Genomic DNA, 21,933 nt, shown 5'->3' on the forward strand with positions numbered 1-21,933 from the left:
ATTCACATCTTATACAACTGTGTTGTATCATTCAGTAAAATATTTCAGGATGACTGACAATTTAAATTGATATATCTACTTTTTCATAGATCTGAACCAATCAAAGAATACTAGTATTGAATGCACTGACACATATATATCAAGTTCAAATATTTTAACGTCCTTAGTCATTATACTGAATTGCTAATGAAACACATATTCCAACTCTATATCATACAAAATATAAATTGTAAAATGCTGTTTAACTTCTTAGATTTGAGTTTGTCTTACTGCTTTTAAATCAATAAAGAAACTCTTAAAAGATCCCAGGCTAATCCAGACGCGCGTTTCATCTACATAAGACGCATGAGTTGCGCTTGCATTAAAAGAGTCGCATGCCAAATCAAATACTACGAATCCGAAGAGCATTAATGACAAAACAATCCGAATAATGTGCAAAAAAATGGCTAAGGCAATCTTTACCTGGGGGCAGAACAACCTTGGCGTTTTGAATATTTCCACATTTTATAAACAGTAATAGTAAATTTGCAGAAAATGAACAAATCAATGACATTTCACCTCAGCACAAAATTGCTGAATACTGAGCTGGGATACCCTCAGGTAACAACTGATATAAACAAGAAAAAATTAAATATTGAACAAATTCTAGGACTGTAGTCAAACTATTAATTCTGTTGCATAAATCTTTTACCCTGATTTAGTTTTGTATGATTTATATAATGTTATGCTGTATCAAAGTCTCTTTGTTAAATTTGCATAGTAACCATGTATATAAAAAAAAATAGAAGTTGATTCAGTCAGTGTAATTGAAATAAATTTTTTAAGTCAATTTTAATGATTTATTTATTGTCCACGTAATTTCATACACTGCATGTAAAGAAAAAGAATGTATGAATAATATCGCCTGTGTTCATTTCACTCACATAGTCAATATCGGAAATTGTCATATGAAACATATTGCAATCATTGTTAAAGAATCTGAATATTATACTGAAAGAATTACCCAAACTATTAAAAATATCAATAGCTATACATGTTATTCAAATGTATATATTGTTACTGAAGAATCTTTTGATAAAATAATATATATTTTATATATGCATTATTTTATTTTACACTGAATGAGACTCGTCACCTAATTTTTACTTACATGATACACACTACATGTGCCATTAGTGCAGCAGGATCTGCTTACCCTCTCTGAATACCTGATATCGTCCCCAGGTTTTGTTGGTGTTCATGTTTCTCAGTCTTTTGTTGTAAATGTTGTTTTGTGAACTTGTTTTTCTTATCGTCGTCTTCGGTTTTTGCCATGGCGTTGTCAGTTTATCTCGACTTTTTGAAAGGTCCCCTTGGTATTTCCCGACATTTTTTTTTAGATGTGTGCAAACCTTGAACTAAAATTAATGTGTTTGTATTCGAAAAACAATACATGAACACACTTACGTTAAACGCTTTCAATAACCTGCGGTATTAGCCATTTAAGTAAATCTTAATCATTATTCGAAAATTTACCATTTTGACAAATAATTGCTGCGTGTAATGTTCGTACCCTTTTTTACTCGTAGCAATAACTGTCAATTAAACACAAGAAAAATAAATAATGCTTATCTCAATATTACTTTCATGCGAATTATCGTTGTAAACGCTTCCCAAGAAAGACAAAGACAAAATAATTAGTTAACTCTAAAGCTTAATATATTAAATTGTTTTAACTTTTTCGTTCTCTCGAGTATATTTGAAGATTTAAATATTTGATCGTGCAAATAGGCCACAAGTGATAGGTATATTTTAATCGTCTCTTCCTGGTTCTAAATATTAGTTCAGACTATAATGGCAAGGCTTACTAGTTTGTTACCTTTTTTGTTGGTATATTTTTCGATAGTATTTTCACAGGAGTCTGGTAAGTGTGTTTCCTTTCAAATAAAACATGAGATAAATTCAATTTAAGGTGAACGGAATCATGTATCTTTCTAATTAGTTCAATTCAAAACAGAACTTAAATCACTGAGACTTTCCTTTCACACGTTTTTCCTTGTGCTAAGAAACTATTATTTTAAACGTCAAGGCAGTAGTTTTTGAAAGTTAATGGATTATTTATAGACCATATAAAGATAATTTACTAAATCTATACAGAGAAATCTTTTAGCATTGGTTAGGAAAATCTCTGTATGATAATTATGTATAAAAATAAGAAGATGTGGTATAATTGCCAACGACACAACTCTCCACAAGAGACCAAATTGCACAGAAATTAACAACTATAGGACACCGTACGGCCTTCATGTGTATATTTTACGAAAAGCCACACTACACATATGGAAAATGACAATCATAGGGGTCATTGTGATTTTCAATTTGAAAAAAAAACATTTTAAGAAAAATAATGATAGTTTAAGTAAGTTAAATCGGGTGAATCTGAGGGAGTTTTAAAAACTCAGTTTAGTGTAAACGTATGCGTAGTATAACTATTTAAAACTAGTACAAGTATGATACTTATCAACCAAATAGTTTAATTTCTCGACCGTCATTCAGTATATCGAGAAAAATGTTAGAAAACAATTCGATGCATTACATTTGCGTGAATTGCCTCTACATTTGCGCGTAAAGATAATTTCATTTGCGGGTAAAGATAATTTCATTTGCGCGTAGATTATTACTTTTTAGCGCAATCAGTTTACAAGTAAACACTGGTAAATTTTAAGAAATATGGGTATGATATATATAAAATACAACCGTAGTTTACCGAATTTAAATTTCAAATGCAATTTTTTTCGTTTGAATCTTTATTTTAGTATTTCAGTTTTAATCAACCTCACACAAAACAGTACTATTTGAATTAAAAGGAGGAGAAATATTTCACATAGTTTATGGAAAAGATTCTAAGGATAAATGCCTTACATTACAAAAACTGAAATGCTTGAAAGTGAAATCGTGCATTTTTTATAACGTTTTCACTGACATTGAAATCAGTTCTTGATCGAAACCAATCAGAAGTTTATTCGAGCCTTGATCACTTTACAATATTGTAATTAACGATTTAGTGCGAGGGGCTATGCCCCGAACACTTCATTTAATATCATATACCTTTCCCTTGACTTTCCAATTTAGCTCCTATTTACAACTCGAGTAATCTTATGAAAGTCATAGGATACCTTTAATGTAAAACAAAAAATTGAATTTGTTTTATATACTTGAATGGTTAGGTTTTGCTATAAAAACACGTTTACGTGGACATTCTTTTAAAAGATAATCCTTTATCTTATTAAAATCTTCAGAAATGTACTGCTGGTGAATTATTATCTTCCCGTACTTTAATTCGCCGATATCTTTTCCGTTTAACATGACCTTAGCCACGAGACTACAAAAATGTAAACAAAGTTGTAAGTTAGATAGCGTAAATTAATTCCGAAAGACAAATTTTTATACACCAAATCATTTAACGCTTGTTATGACAAAGTTCAATTTACAAATAGAAATGCATGAAATACATGAAAACAATTAAACATTGCTCTATTGCATGACTAGTATCTCACTTATTTTGCACGTGCTCCATGATTCTGTGTAGACTGTTTATTGAGGTCACTATCAGTAAAGTTCAACAAAATCATGAACGTTAATTAGAAGGGAAGTGTTTTAGTAAGTGAATTATTTGTTTTATCGATCATATGTTATGGATTCATAATAAATGTAAAAAACAATCGTGCATAGAGGACTAGGTGTATCATATATCAATTCATGATGAAAGGAAAAGTTTCTTAAGAACGTTTAAAAAAAGATCGCCATCACAACATTTTATGAGACATTATTATTTTCTCTCAAGTAAATACATTACAAATCCTCGTCCAATCAAGTTGCTTGAATTTCCCTTCAAAAGGATTCATAGTACATACTTTTGTTGTGTACAAAGTAACTGCATGGATGAAGGATGACGACAATAATGAAATTGGTTCGTACTTTAATCAAGGTATCAAGAATCATACTTTTTATTTTTTATTTAAATGATAGTATCGGGTCTTTTAATAATATTTGTTAAACCCCTGGATATATAAAAATCAATGTGAAGAATAATTCCATACACTTCTTTAAAATAGGACACAAAATTATATTCCAAAATAGCCTGAGGCACTTTTTCCCTTGATATATAGATTACAATACAACAAAATCTTACCCTTATGGGCATTTATGCATAGTACAAAAAATAGAGGTAGTCCCATAACAGTGTGGACAACCGTAATGATTATATTTTTTTAAATCGAATCATTTACCTTTCGATAACAATGATTTTACGCTCACTCAGTCTGTCAGAGGCCTTGCAGTGGGGATTTAAATAATCACTTGTTTCACATTTCGATACATAAAATTAAACTTTCTTTCAACAAAATTTAAATGGAATTTGTTTTAAACATTCTTTTTATCAGCACACCCAACAGTTTCACTTGAAATAACAATAAATGTGCAGAGAAATATCGTTAAATTATAGAAAAATATATCAAATGTAAAACATGTCGATTTTTATTTTGTACCATATATGTAAACACAAATGAATATGGTATAAAGATGATTTTTTTACGGCAATGTGTTAAAAATTGTATTGTATGTCATGCAGTTATAAACAATTGTAAACACATAGTAGTCCATCATGCATTGCAACTCATTCAGTGGATTGTTCGGTCAATTGCCCAGAAAAAAAAGCATTATTTGTAAACAAACACTGATACATGTATTGGCGGAAGCATAAGAATGCTAAATATTGCATATCCGTATAAGGAAATCAGATACAGATCCAGTATTTCGAAAACGAAGGGGGCAAAATTGACCACGTTAGGAGTAGCACATGTAAAAAGTCTATGCACTAACCATGTATGAAGCTCCATATCCCCCTTACTTAAATCCACCTCTGGAAATATCCCGACCTGATAACTGCAGCAGTTGAATCATAACAATCTAATTAAGAATTGTACTTACATTTTTTTTATCTATCCATGCATTAAATAATGTGTTCATAATATCTTGGTAGTAGAATAATTAACCAAAAGCCTCATACTAAACAGATTAATTGTAACACATAGGTTGTAACACTGTTACAGGGTGTTTTTTTGTCTAATCGATATAAGAATATGTGGTATGAGTGCCAATGAGACAACTCTCCATCCAAGTCACAATTTGTAAAAGTAAACCATTATAGGTCAAAGTGCGGTCTTCAACACGGAGCCTTGGCTTACACCGAACAGAAAGCTATAAAGGGCCCCAAAAATGACAAGTGTAAAACCATTCAAACAGGAAAACCAACGGTCTAATCTATATAAAAAACGAGAAACGAGAAACACCTATGAGCCACATCAACAAACGACAACCACTGAACATCAGGTTCGTGACTTAGGACAGGTGAAAACACATGCAGCGGGTTTAAACGTTTTAATAGTATAAACTACAAATTATCAGGTGTTACAGTTCATCAGCTCTCCGTTTGTTATTTTAATCTGAGCATACACCTTATGCTTTATTTAGTATATAGCAAAGTGCTCTCAGCCAATGAATTTGTAGGAATTGGTGTTTCTTAATTGTGAAGAATGAAAGTAAATCATGTTCTTAGTAAGGGATTATCCTATTGCTTAGGCCTATTTACAGTTCAAAACAAAGAGTTTCTATAAATGAGTTACAAGTGCCCGAAGCACATTTATCAGCTTGAAAGGATTTGTGATTGAAACTGACTAAAAGTTTAATCTTAAAACAAACAACAAAATCAAAATAAGTCGAAGTTTACTGGTGCACTAAAATTGGTACCATTAATGTTATTATAAGAATATTTATAACTTCAAACTTACTAAAAAATTAAACAATATCAAAGCGATGCAAAAAAAGTATTAAAATCAAATATGACCTAAATCTTTAGCTAATACGCTTACCAAAACTCAGATTACTGTTTCCGCTGTTGGTAAGAACAGTAATTTCCAATAATCCGATAAGATTAAGAAAAATGCAGAAATTTAATTTAACTTTTGAATATATATAAAAAGCATTTTATATGAACATTTAGTTTTAGTTAATTACTTCACACAATGAAGTAGTATTTGGTGTAAAAAGCTTGACTCCTCTATTGGCTGTGAAACAAAATTTAGTTGTAACTCATGTCTTGAATTCATTGATTTGAACTAATAAACAAAAAGATAATTCCTCATTAAAATATTACATGATTAACATTCATACTCACAATTAGTAAACTTATACAACTCCTACTATTTCATCGTACTGTTGTATCATCTAACGTCTAAAATACACAATTTATTTTTAGTGTACATCACTAAAACGAATCCATAAATGAAATAAAATGCCTAAAAGGAAGTCATCCATTAATTATAACCTTGCACTGACAATGAAACAAATTCTTGAATACAACGAATCAAGAGATCATTTGAGCCTTGAGCACGTTACAACATTCTAAGTTTTTTAGAGAATGATAATCCCTTTCTTCATGATAAGTACCCGCTAAAACTCGTACTTAACCATGAAGAAAGGGATTATCATTGATTTTTCTCTTACAAATACTAAACGTAGACACAAAAGAAGAAAAAGTGAGTTGAAGGTCACTGAAAAACGCGCGTGTTCTCGATAAAGTACATAGTAGTCCATCATACATTGCAACCCATTCAATGGATTGGTCAATTCTTTAAGTCAATAAATATTGCTTATTATGCAATCAAACATTTATATTAGAGGGAACGTTAGTGTGCCAATGAATGATAGTGTACCCGTCCTGATTAAATGTATTTATGTTTCGTAGGAAAACATACTTTTTCAGGAAAAAAGGTGAAAAAACTAATTCATATCAATTTAGAATTAGGGATAAAAAGAAATACGACACTGAGATTAAAAAATATTATTCCTGTATGTTCATAAGAAACGAACTAATCCCCCCCCCGCCACACACACACATGAATTAAATTAAATTAAAATAAAACGCACTCTCAGAACAAATGAGTGGTATGTGCGTAATCATGAACTCAGGAATACGGTTCTGCAACCACGATTTAAAGTTATCATGCATTCGTTCTTAAAATGAATACTTTTAGACAAGATAAAATTTAAAAGATAAGGATTTTAGAAAGCGACAATTGTAAAATCGCATTTAAATCCGAAAAAGGTTATTGCTTACACATTCATTACTACCTTTGAAGCTAGTAAAATTTTATTTAAATGTTTAAAGAACGTGCGGTATGATAAATAATTTGATTATCGATTGTCGTTGACGAATGTCAAAATATTCAATGTTAATGAATACGCCTGTAGTATTTTTTTTCGAGTTACTTGTTTACAGGCGTTAAGAAACCTTTGGTGACCCCGTACGTTTAAATGTCCTTTGTAAAAACAACGTATTAAGTAGGCGTAACAGACAAACGGTTACCTGATCTGATCCAGTCAATTGGTGAATTGAGCGCTCCAACGAATTATCTCTTCTACACTGTTATGAATTTGATTCTATGTACTATGCAACTTAGAATGTAATATCAAGCAATCTGATTGGACTAGGTGTTCTAAATATTTATATAAGTTTAAAAGATAATCATAATTACCACCTTCATGATAAGTACTAGCTGACTCTTGTATTTAATCATAATAAAGGGATCACCATTCTCTCATATACACGAATACTGTTCACTTTTCAAAATCCGCCATTTCTAATGGCGTTAAGCCATTTTCCAATTTTCAGAGGTATCATTTCGACATATTCATCCTTTATAATCAGTATATTATTAGCTGTGTTACCAGTTTAAAAAATACGCATAAATATAACAAAATAATAAAAATACTCTTTTAATGCACGCAAATGTTATAAAGCATTTGAAAAAAATGCAATGTATGCTTTTAGGAAATGAAGCATAATTCAATTTGGGCATCTGACATACCTTTATAAAGTGTCCTTTCCTGCTCAGTTCATGTAAAAATAAGAAGATGTGGTATGATTGCCAGTGAGAAAACTATCCATCAGAGACCAAATGACATAGAAGTTAACAGCTATAGGTCACCGTATGGCATTCAACAATGCGCAAAACCCATACCGTATAGTCAGCTATAAGAGGCCCCGAAATAACGGCCGGATTTATGCACAAAACAATGAACGAAAAACAGATATGATATACAGCAACAAATGACAACCACTGAATTACAGGCTCTTGACTTGGGACAGGCACATTTAGAATGTATTTGTTTTTCTACTTAGATCTTATTTATTTCGCCCATTATTCCAAATCTTAAAACATAGTTTCTCTATTTATATAGTTGATTACGATATTTCAAAAACAAAACACATTGCACCATTTTGTCACCAACTGTAAATATTTTAAATAAAATTAATGCCAGAAAAAAACATTGTTCTATATGTTCTTGATGATGTAACACCAGTAAACTTATTTTCAATTTAAATAACATCTTTTACGTCAAATGTTTTGTATTATTCAATATAAGTTTGTAACGATTTGAATGGATATATCTTTTTTTTAACAGTTTTAAAGCCTTTGCCAATTATCAAATATTAAATGCATTGACACATAAATGTTCAGTTCAAATATTTTAACTTCCTTAGACATTATACTGAACTGCAATTGAAACAAATATTCAAACTATATATCATACACAATATAAACTGTAAAAAGCTGTTTTTCTTCTGAGATTAATTGTTTCTTCATGGTTTTAAATGAACAAACAAGTAAACCTTAAACATTGAATAAATTCTAGGACTGTAGTAAAACTTTTACTATCAATTATATTGCAAAATTGTTTCATCCTATGCTATTATTGTCTGAATCATACAATTTCATCTTTTTCTCATGTAATATCTTTGTAAGAGCATATGAGTTAAATAGAAATAAGGTGTGATTTAGATGCAACAGTAGTTTACAGTATGTTGAGTAATTGAACAAACTCGGTGACAAGTCTTGTTCGGTATATCACATTCGAGAAAAAGAGAACGGATTGTGATTACAACAAGTGGAACATATCCTTCAACTTCTGTGAAACAGATATTCCATACCGGTCAACCATCTCGTGATGGCGTCCGTAAAATTTTCGAAGGGATGATTCCAACTTCATCACTTCGAACTTTGGTTTAATGGAATCTTTGTAAGACACATTTATTGCTTCTTTTTTTTTGGCTCAACTGGCCAAAAGGGCCAAATGAGCTTTTCTCATTACTTCGCGTTCGTCGTTTGTCGTCTGTCGTCAGTAAACTTTTAAAAAAAATCTTCTTCTCTGAAACTACTGGATTATATTCAACCAAACTGGTCAAAATCATCATTAATATGTCTAGTTTAAAAAATGTGTCCGATGACCCCGCTTGCCAAACAAGATGGCCGACATGGCTAAATATAGAACATAGGGGCAGAATGCAAGTTTTGTCTAATATTTTGAAAGTCGTAATAAATAGAGATAATCTGACAGGGGTAGAAATGTTCAGTACGTTGAACTCTTCCAATTGTCTAATTACGACAAAAACGTTAGTGGACTTCTTATAGGAGTTATTACCCTTAAATGACAAATTTACCATTTTTTTTATCATATTTGCCTATTATCTTGAAAACTATAATAGATACAGAGAAACTTTAAAATGCAAAAATTATCAGCAAGACAAGATCTACAAATAAGTCTAATGATCTAAATCGTCAACCGACTCCTTATAAGAGTTATTGCCCTTTGATGACGTTTTTTACCAATTTTTTTTGCGTTTTTGCCTTGTATCTTAAAAATTATAACATATAGATAGAAACTTAAATAAGCAAAAATGATCAGCAAGACAAGATCTACAATTAAGACAAGTAATTGGAGTTATTGTCCTTTAATGGCAATTTTTACCATTTTTTTTTGCGTTTTGTCTTATATGATAAAAGTTATAATAGATAAACAGAAACTTTAAAGAACAGCAATGATCAGCAAGGCAAGATCTACAAACAAGTCAAATTTTGCTGATATAGTTAGTAGACTGCCACTCTTTATTGGAGTGAATGCCCTTAAATGAGGATATTTTTTACCTTCTTTTGTGTTTAAGAGCAAAACTAAACAGACAAAACGATCAGCAATATAAGATCAACATAAAAGAGATTTTTGTCATGAATTCTATTCTCGTCTTCAATGAGAGTGTCCTTATTTGAATATGTACATAGACCTAGGTAAGCGACACATGCTCTTTAGAGCCTTTAGATATTGGTTGCGACATGTTTGATAGACCCACTTAGGACAAAGGTATGTCATAAATAATCTCATTATAGATACTAGGATAACAATTGTGTACACCAGACGCACGTTTCGTCTACATAATACTCATCAGTGACTCTCGAATCAAAAAAATGTATAAAAGGCCAAATAAGGTAAGAAGTTGAAGGGCATTGAAGACACAAAATTCCGAAAGCTTTTGTCAAATACAGCAAAGGTAATCTATTCCTGTGGTAGAAAATCTATAGTGGTTCGAATATTTCATTTTTTTGTAAACAGTTAATTTATAATTAAGATGGTTTTAAGAACATGTCCTGTTGATTTGTATAATGGCAAGCCACAGTGTTAATGGGAATAATAATAAACATCGGGGTTTGCTGTGATTCTCCATAAGTTTCATTGCACAATTTTAACCAAACAAACAACGAGTCCTAGTAATTTGAGTAGGTTGAATCTGCGCTAAAAGACATATTTCACCCATTTCTCCATTGACCTTACTTGTGCCTTCTTGCATTTTGTTCGTGTGTCCTACATCTATTAGCTTCCAATTTTTTTTATTTCCCTTTCTGCATGTTAATCCTCATGTGGTAATTCATCTCTAACCTAGTTTAGTTTTTTTCTAATTATCTACCTAGTCCTAGGTCAGCCTCTTTTTTATTTTTATAATATGCTATACTTATCTCCCTTATTTCTCTTTTAAAACGTCACACAATAGTTGGCAATCCTTATCTTTATTTTCATTAGTATACTTATGAATAAGATTATTAATCTTCCTATATCCATTTATTATTCAACGTTTTTATTAGGTTTTGGATTTTCAGATATTTTGGTCTTGAGCATTACTGAAGAGACATTAATTGTCGAAATGCACTTCGGTGCATAAAAATTGGCACCGTTACTGTTATTATTAAAAGGCTACCCCCTTCGAACTCTTTAAGCTACAATCATCATGATGACTACTGAAAACGTGAAACCAGGTTCAATCCACAATTTTCTGCATTTGAAAATGCCTGTACCAAGTCAGGAATATGACAGTTGTTGTCCATTCGTTTGATGTGTTTTATCTTTTGGTTTTGCCATTTGATTAGGGACTTTCCGTTTTGAATTTTCCTCGGAGTTCAGTATTTTTGTGATTTTACTTTTTACATATCTTTTTCGCCCTTTCATTTCTTACGTTTTCTTCAAAATGTGTTTCTTGGAAAAATGCAGTAGAGCATTTATGAACTTTTAACCATTCAATCATCCTCCCTCTTTTTTCCTTATTGTTAAACACTATTTGCATTGAGACTACTTTAATCTATAACATTTTGCTGATTCATTTAGTCAATCTGTTTTGATTGAATTGTTATCTTTTTGAAATCTCACCCTGGGAGATAAAAATCTCCTGCAATTAATAATGTTGTATTTTTTTAATTTGAGTAGCTTTTTTTAACAGATGCTTTTATATGAAAATAAGGAGATGTGGTATGGTTGCCAATATCAGACAACTATCTACCAGAGTTCAAATGAAATGGATGTAAGCAATTTAAGGAGACGGTACGGCCTTCAACAATGAGAAAAACCCATAACGTATAGTCGGCTATAAAAGGTCAGTTTAAGCTTTGTTCGTTAGATGATTTAGGACTGTAAAAGGCTGATACATAAAGTGATCTGCTTCCATTAATAAAATATATTGCTCTAATCATTTTAGATTGATCTTTTAGTCAAATACCTCCACTTCATCCCATATAAAGTCTGATTTTATAGAAATACGTACACCACCCCCTCCCGACCCTTCAAGTCATTTCTCTATATTTATACGCTTCAATATTTTTGGTACTTAATTCGAGCCAAGTTTCTGTTCCTATGTCAGGTGTATTGCTATCTATATGATTCTGTACTCTGTATTGATAATGTCGAATTGTCTGAAAGTTAATGTTAAGTATCCGTATTGGTGTCTAACAATTTGCTTCTATTTGCTTAATACGTATTGACGTTGATTGGTGAGAATTTTAATTTATATCTGTTGTTGTTTCCAGGCTACACTCATCATCATTTGAATATAAGTATGAATTTAAAATGGATTAAATGAGATAGTACCACGCTAAAAAAAGAAGACATGTTCTATATTAAGTTGTTCTCATTAAAAATAAATGCAAACTATTCATACTTTTATACTTATGTATTACAACGAATATTCTGACAATCAATATGATACCATTGCTATCAGATTTCATAGAATAATACCTCTGTGTTCTAAAGTTACAGCATCATCAGAATTGCCAAAGATCAGAACTTTATTTTAATTAGTCCATTGGTTGTTGCAAGACCCCATTTTTATTATTGCGTTTAGAGGGGTGCTTTTTTTGTATAATACTATTAAATGTTATTGCTCTGTTGCACTTTTGTTGTATTTTGATTGATTGAAGTTTGTTTTGGGGGTATCATTGTCATGTACAATCACATTACATACTGTACAAAACCGGTATTTATTTTACCTCCTATACATTTCTAGGAATATTTTTGTTAAAAGAGAACAGGTGGAGACACTGTATATTTACAATTGGGTTAGTGGACGTGTTTTATTTTAATACACGGTTAGTAGCAGTGTTACGTCCCTTTATAAAAACAACATGACGTTGAAGAAAAATTTGAAACGTTTCACCCAGAAAACAGATGAAGAAATGGATGATAAACGATTGAAAAGAAATGCAGAAATCACATCAAGGGCTGACAGATTGTTATTATTGGTATTTGTTTTTATATGGACCAATGAAAGTAGGTTCTCAACATTGAAGCCTTGATCACTTTAATCCGCTAGTTTGAATACCACATGTTAAGATAGTCGGTAAGATATATCCGTCGCACAGTGTGATAGTGATATCGTATTAGGTCACTAGCACACTGTGTAACTAATAGTACATTCAGTATAAATAATTACAACGCAAAGAGTTATACCCGAACTAGGCATAAGTTCTTTAGGGACCGGTCAAAATTTCTTGATGCATGGGACCGGTGCAAAAAGAAAATTGTCTGAAATAATTCTCTTGATCCCATGGTTACTGGCAGAATAAAAATATGCTTGTCCCATGCACTTTACCTAGTAAAAAAGTGTGTGTCCCATGTTAAAACACAAAAAACATGATCAGAGTTGCATGTGGCTACATTTCATGCTACAATGTATTTGGATAGCTGAAAAATAATGCTACTATGTGTGAACTGTATCTATATTGCTGTTATAAAGTAAACAAAACAATACATAAGCATATTTTATTGCCAACACAGGAGCCCAAACAGATGACAATATGGTATTGACTATAATAAATGATACATGCAATATTAAACAATTAACATGTATGAAGTGTATGGTAGAATACATTTTTTCAAAAAAATTGCTGCTTAATTTAGAATCTGACTATTCTAAATTAACAGTGGGTAGGTAATTCGGCTTTATGGGAGGACAGAATTATATTTGACAATCATGCTTTTTTGTGCAGAAACACTATCCATGAATTCGTTTTTTTTTTTTTACATTTGTTAAACAGTTATACATGTAAAATATCTAATCAAATTTTTACATATTTTTTTAATTTTATATCAAAGTATTTTTTCATGTTTATTCTGTTCCAAAGTTTTTTTTTTGTTGCCTTCACTGTTCTTTAAGGATTTCTTTAAGGGACTGGTCAATGTTTATTGGGGGTTGGGACCGGTGCAATTCATATTTCTCCCTTAAAAAAAGCTCTGAATATACCAAAAAAAGTTTCTGTCCTATATGAAATATCTACTAAATAAGTATATGTCCTATCTATTCTATGACATAAATCAAACAGACTATAGTTGTTAAATTCTGTGTCATTTGGTCTCTTGTGGAGAGTTGTCTCATTGGCAATCATACCACATCTAGTAGTCTTTGAATTTGTCTGGAATTTTAAATGATCTCCTCCTTAATTGAAGAAGGCAAATAAGATTCCTTTTCAATTTCACTTTCACTTTCACTGCCACTACTACTACCAGGGGCGGATCCAGGATTTTGGAAAGGGGGGCGTAGTAATAAAGTTGAGCGGAGCGAGGCGAAAAAAATTTTTTGACCTTTTTTTATGGCTAAAAAACATAAAATAAGTGTAAAATGCATTTTATAGTTAAAGTGTAGGGGTTGGACATTTTTGGTGCCGTATTCTCTCCACCAATTGTCTATTATGAAATGATTGGATGGATCCAAAGCTATGTACTAATTAATATATTTGATGTGGGATTTGTCAGTAAAAAATGGACATGGAAAATTATCGTTTGTTGTATGGTTAGTTAGCATAACCTCACAGATTTCTTGTTGTAAACAAGATATATGGCTATTCAATGAATTTTACAATACGACCGACACGAAGAAAGACAAACAAGCAATTTTCATCCAAATGTTTGGTTGAAATGTTTTACCCAACAAAGGAAGTGAGGGGTTCCAAATCAACCAAAGGCTACGAATTAGTCGGAAATGACAATGAAGTTGTGAATGACGGTCGACACATGGAGACATATAGGCCACACCCAGCAGGCAGGTTGCAGTCGGGCCTTGAAAAAGTATTCAGTATATCAGTTCGGCGAAACAGACATTCCGGTCAGATATGGGATTCACATGCAATTTAACCCCCCCAAAAAAAAAATTACGCCCGTTTTTTATTCATCATGTTCATTTAATGCTAAATAATTCTGTTGAAAATATTTTTTTCTAATAGCAAAAAAGTGGACAAGATTATTGTTTTCAATCCAGATACGGCCAGAATTTTTGTTTAAGGCAAAAATCAGGGTCAGAATTTTTTCTCTTAAAAATCTCAGACTGCCCCCTCAGATCAAATGGTCCGTACCTTAGACTTTAAATCTATATCTATAGCTTACTGACTGGGGATCACTATTCAGCAATGTTATTAATGGGCTGGGGCGTGTGGGGTTAAACATGTTTTCGTAGGTAAATATAATATTGCTGTGGAACTTTTTTTGTCATGAGAGTGTAATAGAGTATTACTTTCTGTTGGGTGGAATTGTGAAATAGAATTCAATACGTTCTTGCTCAATACTTTGTCGCTTTGAAGGCGTCGTGCTTGTCATCCTCAGCCTAAGCAATGTGTTACTGTGATTTGAATTTCAAACTGACTGAGTGACGTTTTTTTCGACGAACTGGTCAGCTCCACCGTAGAGAATCACATGACTTTGACATAATCAATAATATATTACACTAAATACTAGCGAAAAATATCTTTATAAGTAAAGAATTGTCGCATAAAAATTAAATACACGGGAAATGGCAAAGTTCACGAAGTCTAGTCTGATTAATCATTTTACAAAAAAAAAAAAAAAAAAAAAAGTGCAAGCAAAAGGGGGGGGGCGTACGCCCTCTACGCCCCCCTCTGGATCCGCCACTGACTTCTACGGTATTCATCATTTAGTATTATTATCATCATTGTCATTATCACTGTCAGAACTGTCATAGGCTCTTATTACAAGGTCATCTTCTTCATCACTTTGGATTTGTTCATTATCTACACCACAAACTGCTCAGTCTGAAAAGACCAGATTTTGTGCTCACATTTTACTTGACTAGTCTCGACATGTTGATATATATTATATGAATATATCAAAAAGGGATCAAACATTAAAGAAATTATTAAAATTGTCCTTCTGATTAAAGTGGTGAAGTATAAAGCAATACCTCCTGCTTGGGGCAAAAAGATCACACCTACCAGAGAGTATTAAATTCTAAATAACATTCATTCAAAATTGCAACATCCTGTTAAACTTAAATCGCAAGGCCTTTTGAATTCACTAGATAAGTAGGTAAATGGACAGAAAGTCACAGGACAAAAAGTCACAAATTTGATAGGACAAAAAGTCACAAATTTGATAGGACAAAAAGTCACAAATAATATGTATACACTTGTTTGAATATTTTAGAGAAAGATCTTTAAATATTTACTTTTTATTACATATATTTATTTTACAGTTGAGAAAATTGTTCATTAGACTTGATAAATAAAGATTTATTAAATTTTAATCATGCAAAAGATATATTTCTTGGCACCATGAAGCCGTTTAAGTACCAACCCACTTTGACATTTTGTTTTCATAACAATTATTTGATCATTATAAATACTTTTTTTATATAAATTTTGTTTACAAAGTTGCTTTATATACTAAAGTTCAAGAAAAGTACAAAAATGTTTTTTTTTAAATAAGTGTTTTCTTGTTAAAGAAAAATAATCTCAAAACTGAATTGTGATTTTTTGTCCTGTGGCTTTTTGTCTGTGACTTTTTGTCCTGTGGCTTTTTGTCTGTGACTTTTTGTCCTGTGACTTTCTGTCTTACATTCGATAAGTAATACACGAGTTTAAGAAAAGTAGGGCTTTCTTTTTACCTGTAAAACACACATGTACTGATGTAATTAATTAAACCTTATTAAAGTGCCTCTTGTATGCCATGTCTTTAAATCTGACAAAAATTTATTTAAATTTGATTAAAATAAATTTTTACTGTAACTTTGGAACACATTTCCTTTTTTAAAAGGTTATCAAGGATTGTTATGAAAGTTCTATTATCATGATTATATTAAATTTTTGTTTTAACAAAACAAAGGTGTCATTTTTAAAATTTTATAACTTTTTCAAATCAGCTTGGATTTTCATCAAATTTTTCAGCTATCTTTATTTTATATTTATCTTATTGTATTGTGTCAAATTTAAGGACTTAGTTAATAGGTAAAAAAAGGCTAAAATTTTCAGTTTTGACAAAATTCAGATAGAAACCTATAATTTAAATATTTAAATTTGACAGCAATAAACCAAATTACCAAATAACCTGGGTTTTTTTGTAAGATAAAAATATAATGAAGATAGCTGTAGATTTGGATGAAAATTCAAGTTGCTTTGAAAATATAGTTATAAAATAATTTAAAGTTAACTATCCAAATTTAGTCTGAACTGCAAATTCTAGCTTTTTTGAACTAGATTAATTTAATCCTTAAATTTGACAGCAATACCCCAAACTACATAACCACCTGGGATTCAGTAAGATCAATATATAACTGAGATAGCTGTATAGTTTGATGAAAATCCAAGTTGATTTGAAAAAGTTATAAAAAACATTAAAGTGTACTATCTGAATTTAGTCCAAAATGCAAATTCTATCTTTTTTTTCCATAGATTAATATAATCCTTAAATTTGACAGCAATACAACAAACTACATAACGACCTGGGATTCAGTAAGATCAATATATAACTGAAAAAGCTGTATAGTTTGATGAAAATCCAAGTTGATTTGAAAAAGTTATAAAACAAATTAAAGTGTACTATCTGAATTTAGTCCAAAATGCAAATTCTATCTTTTTTTACCTAGATTAATTTAATCCTTAAATTTGACAGCAATACACCAAACTACATAACGACCTGGAATTCAGTAAGATCAATATATAACTAAGATAGCTGTATAGTTTGATGAAAATCCAAGTTGATTTGAAAAAGTTATAAAAATAATTAAAGATGACTATCTGAATTTCATCAAATTTTTTTTACCTATTAATTTAATTCTTTAATTTCACAGCAATGAACCAAACTACCAAAAAAAACTGGAATTTTGATAGATCTATATTCAATTTAGTTAGATGGGCTGATTTACACCATATGTTACTTGTTTGTTCCTCAATTAATCTTATTTATTTTGTTGTAATTAAATTTGTATAGACTATTTTCTACATTCATACATATGCCATAACAATATTGCTGTCCTATCAGTGCTGAAAACTAAAAAAGTAGAAGTCCTATCAAAAATTAAGTTAAAAAAATGTGTGTCCTACTGCGTTTTGCACCGGTCCCAATCCCCCAATAAATATTGAAAATGAATTTGGTATGTTGTAACTGTTAAATTCACATTGCTAGATGTTCATGATGTTATTTTTGTTTGTTATAGATTTATCAAATATTTTTTTTTTCATATACAGACATTGTTTCAAAAAGTTCATGTCCCATGCTTGCCAATAATGAAAAAACATTGAGTCCCATTCCTGTAAACACTGCAAAAAGTGCTTGTCCCATTACAGTTTGCACCGGTCCCATGCATCAAGAAATTTTGACCGGTCCCTTATAACTGAATTCTGCATACTATATCCGCATCGTTTACAAAAATGTAAATGATTTCGGAAAGTAGAAAAGTAAGCTTTAATAATGGAATCGCGAATGAATGTTTATACTTCAAAATTACTGTAATCAACTGTCCCAATTTAAAAAAATTATTAAACCTATTTCAGCCAAACAAACAAAAAATGACAGAATTTTGTATACTATGACAAAATGCAGTTTATTTTGTGTTATTCAAAATAAATTATATAAGTGACCGAGTTTATTTTCAAGCCACATGTTGTGAAAATATACACATTTTGGAAGGATAAAACAGAGGAAAAGTATTATGGTCATAGAAATAAAACTTAATGGCAATTTGAAATAAAATATTATAAAATGCTTTTAGAGAAAATGTGGTATCGAACTTTTTTCTAGCTGTAATAAAAAATAATAAAATTTTCTGTACATTCCTTTATAAAATGTAATTAAAAGAACTTTCTCTCTTTATACGACCGAGTTAAAAATAATGATATCAATAAAAAATATTCTATATTTTGTAAAAACATACTACATCGACATTTATACATTGAACTGTCAATCCTAACCAATATTCGACGCTTCCGGTGGGCACAAGACATACAGTAATAAGATAAATTCAAGAATTTATAAAGCAAGTAAAATGATTATGATAGAAAATAATAAAAAATAATATGCGAAAAAATAAAAGAAAGGGAGAATAACTTTTTGCTTTTAGTTCATCTGCCTTTCTGGGCTGAATTAATCCGGCTTCCGTGGCGGGACCAGGGAAATAAAATCCTCGCCGGTACAGCTCCACTCTATTATTTGACTCGCTTGGATATTTGGGAGACAGACCAGAAAGAGAATGTTAAAAGCTTCCTTTTTAAGGATATCAAGAAGGAAGCCTTAAGTACTGTTGCTGGTAAACAGTTCCAGGTTGTCACTATTCTTAGGAAAAAAGCTGTAATCAAAGCCATTTACCTTCATTGAGTATTGCCGGAAATTCTAGCTATTTGATGATCTTGCCAAAGTTCTTGTTGACATTGGTGTAAGATAATAGTCGTATTGTGTATCCATAAGATCGTTTACGACCTTGTAAAACATTACCAATTGCAGCTCCTTCCTCCTGTTTTTAATGATTCCCGAACATGCTAATCACACTACTGGTGTTTCCATAGCGGTTGGTGGCATAACGGGCAGCACGGCGATGGACCTTTTCAACGTTTGTCACCTGCTCTTTCTGATACTGATTTCATACTGTTGCACAGTAATCTAAGTTGAACTGCAACGTAGGCGTTCGTCTTTGTATAACTATTAGATGTTCTTAGGTTGCGCTTAATAAATCTCAGCATGGTGTTAGCATGCTATAAGCTAGTTTACTTTTTTATCGACGTGTTGTTTCCAGGACATGTCGTATTCGATGTCAACTCCAAGGTATTTGGTACTTCGTGATCATTCAATGACTTGTCCCTTTAGAGTGTACGAATGTGTAATTGGTGAGCGTGATCTGGTAGGTACTAGTAGTTTGTACGCTGCACTTCTGTGGTTGGAAGTCTATGCTTCAATATTTTTCCCATTATGTAAGTTTATAAAATTTCCGGCAGTATATTGATATCAGCGAGTGATGGTATCGTCATGTATACCATGCAATCGTCAGCAAAAATATGTTATGTTACCAGGTACAAATGTAAGTCGTTGATAAATAGTAGGAATAGTAATGGTCCTAGTACAATTCCCACTGACCACAAGAACTTTCGCTCAAAGATGACTTGTTGCGTAAGACCACATAATAATGATCGTATCACTTTTGCGTATGTCCTGTGATTCTCTTAATGGCGTCCATGTTGGACACGATCAAAGGCCTTAGAAAAGTTGATGATGAACATATCAATCTGCTTTCCTCTGTCTCGAGCTGATGCAAGTTTATGATAAAGTGTGATGAGTTGTTTTTCTTTCACAGCTTCGTCTTCTTTCAAAACAGCATTTGTTACCTTGTAGTTTTATAGATGTTTCATAGTGTTACTTACAATAATATGTTCAATCAATTTACAGCATATTCAGGTGAGTGATACAGGTTTATAGTTGCTTGCATCATTCCAGTCTTCTTGTACTGTGACGTACCTAAGACATCAATGACCTACACACACACATATATATATATATATATATATATATATATATATATATATATACAAGTCTAAATTGAAAACAACGTTCAAACCTATGATTGCGTTGGATAAAAACCGCAATTTTTATACGTGTGCATGCAAAACAAATTTCTTGTTAGAGGGGTCTAAATACAGCACAAACAACATTTTCCAAAAGACCAAAAAAAGTGAAAAAGTATATTTTAACAAAACGCATTTGACTAACAGGTCAAACAACAAATGTTCTTAAACACTGCTGACTGCCATTGGCGATTGCCAAATAAACGGATCACCGATGTAATAAATGGATCTTAATTATAAATTTAATACTAAACAGAAAACAATAAACTTCCGGAAAAGATGGTATACCGCAAACAAAAGGTGCAAAGGTTTTTGTACACCATATCCGGATTTCGACAATTAATGTCTCTTCAGTGATGTTAGGAATCGAAACGGTATTTGGAAAGCCATACAATTTACCTCAATTTAGGATAGACTCTATATATATACATATGTGTGTGTGTGTGTGTGTGTGTGTGTGTGTGTGTGTGTAAATTGCCTAACAATGTCATTTTAACACACTATTTAGTATGTAAATAATAAAATGTTAAAAAATATTTACAATGCGATAAAAAATAAACGCTATATTTCGCTAGAAAAACTAGCTTCATCAGGCGTGCAGCTATCCAGGTGAAATCGGATGCAGATAAGAAACTTTCTCAGCTCATTGAACGTTAAATTTTCCTGGTCAATAAATAACTTGGATGAAATTTTAGATTATTTATTTAATTTACGAAATCTGTTGCTGAAATACGGCAAGTTTTCAATGTCCATTGGCCAATATTTCAGAGATATCAAGGACGATACCAGAAAGTAAACTTATTTTTTGTCTTTCCTGTACCTTTTCTCGTTTTTTTTTTTTTGCCATTTAGACCATCAGGTTCTAAAGAAAAGAGTTGATGGATCCAAAAGTTTTCTCTCCTCCTTCTCGTCGTGGTGTCCCACTCAGTGTTCACTTCTATAATTTGAAAAGTAACATTATCAAAGTATGTTTCTTTGAGCGAAGATGTCTTGTGTGAGGACAATTTTTGTTGGTTTTGTACCATGATCGATGGTTATTTAGCCGAATATTAAATTTGTCCATTGTTTCTCCCCGTACTGAATGCCACAGGTGTTACACGTTAATACATAAATTGAGTTCTCCGTTTACAGTTGGAATTAACGTGCATGTTAAAACTTTCTTGGTATATATATATATGTAGGACTCGGAACCGCGATGGTCTCCGAACCGCGATGGTCACGCTGAAATGCGATGGTCCACGCTGAAGTGCGATGGTTAACACGCTGAAGTGCGATGGTGGCATTGTGACGTTAACTTTGTTGATAGCTACGCTGAAGTGCGATGGTGGATACGCTGAAGTGCGATGGTCTGCCTGTGACATTGAGTATAAAAGCAATATAGACATGAGCTGTTTAAATGAAATAC

General features: G+C 31.6%; 1 protein-coding gene across 2 annotated transcripts in view; it reads left to right on the top strand.

The window, feature by feature from the left end:
- Positions 1-1,794: 1,794 nt before the first annotated feature.
- Positions 1,795-21,933, top strand: part of LOC127711615 (von Willebrand factor D and EGF domain-containing protein-like) — a 252,338-nt gene continuing 232,199 nt past the window's right edge. For both annotated transcript variants that reach the window (XR_007986813.1, XM_052217718.1), the window contains exon 1: positions 1,795-1,903. Coding sequence is in view for 1 of the 2 variants with exons in the window: in XM_052217718.1 (XP_052073678.1) it covers positions 1,834-1,903 (70 nt within the window). In the remaining variant the exon portion in view is untranslated. The remainder of the gene's footprint in view (positions 1,904-21,933) is intronic.

The sequence above is a fragment of the Mytilus californianus genome, unplaced genomic scaffold, assembly GCF_021869535.1.
Source record: "Mytilus californianus isolate M0D057914Y unplaced genomic scaffold, xbMytCali1.0.p SCAF_1, whole genome shotgun sequence".
Classification (NCBI taxonomy): Eukaryota; Metazoa; Mollusca; class Bivalvia; order Mytilida; family Mytilidae; genus Mytilus; species Mytilus californianus.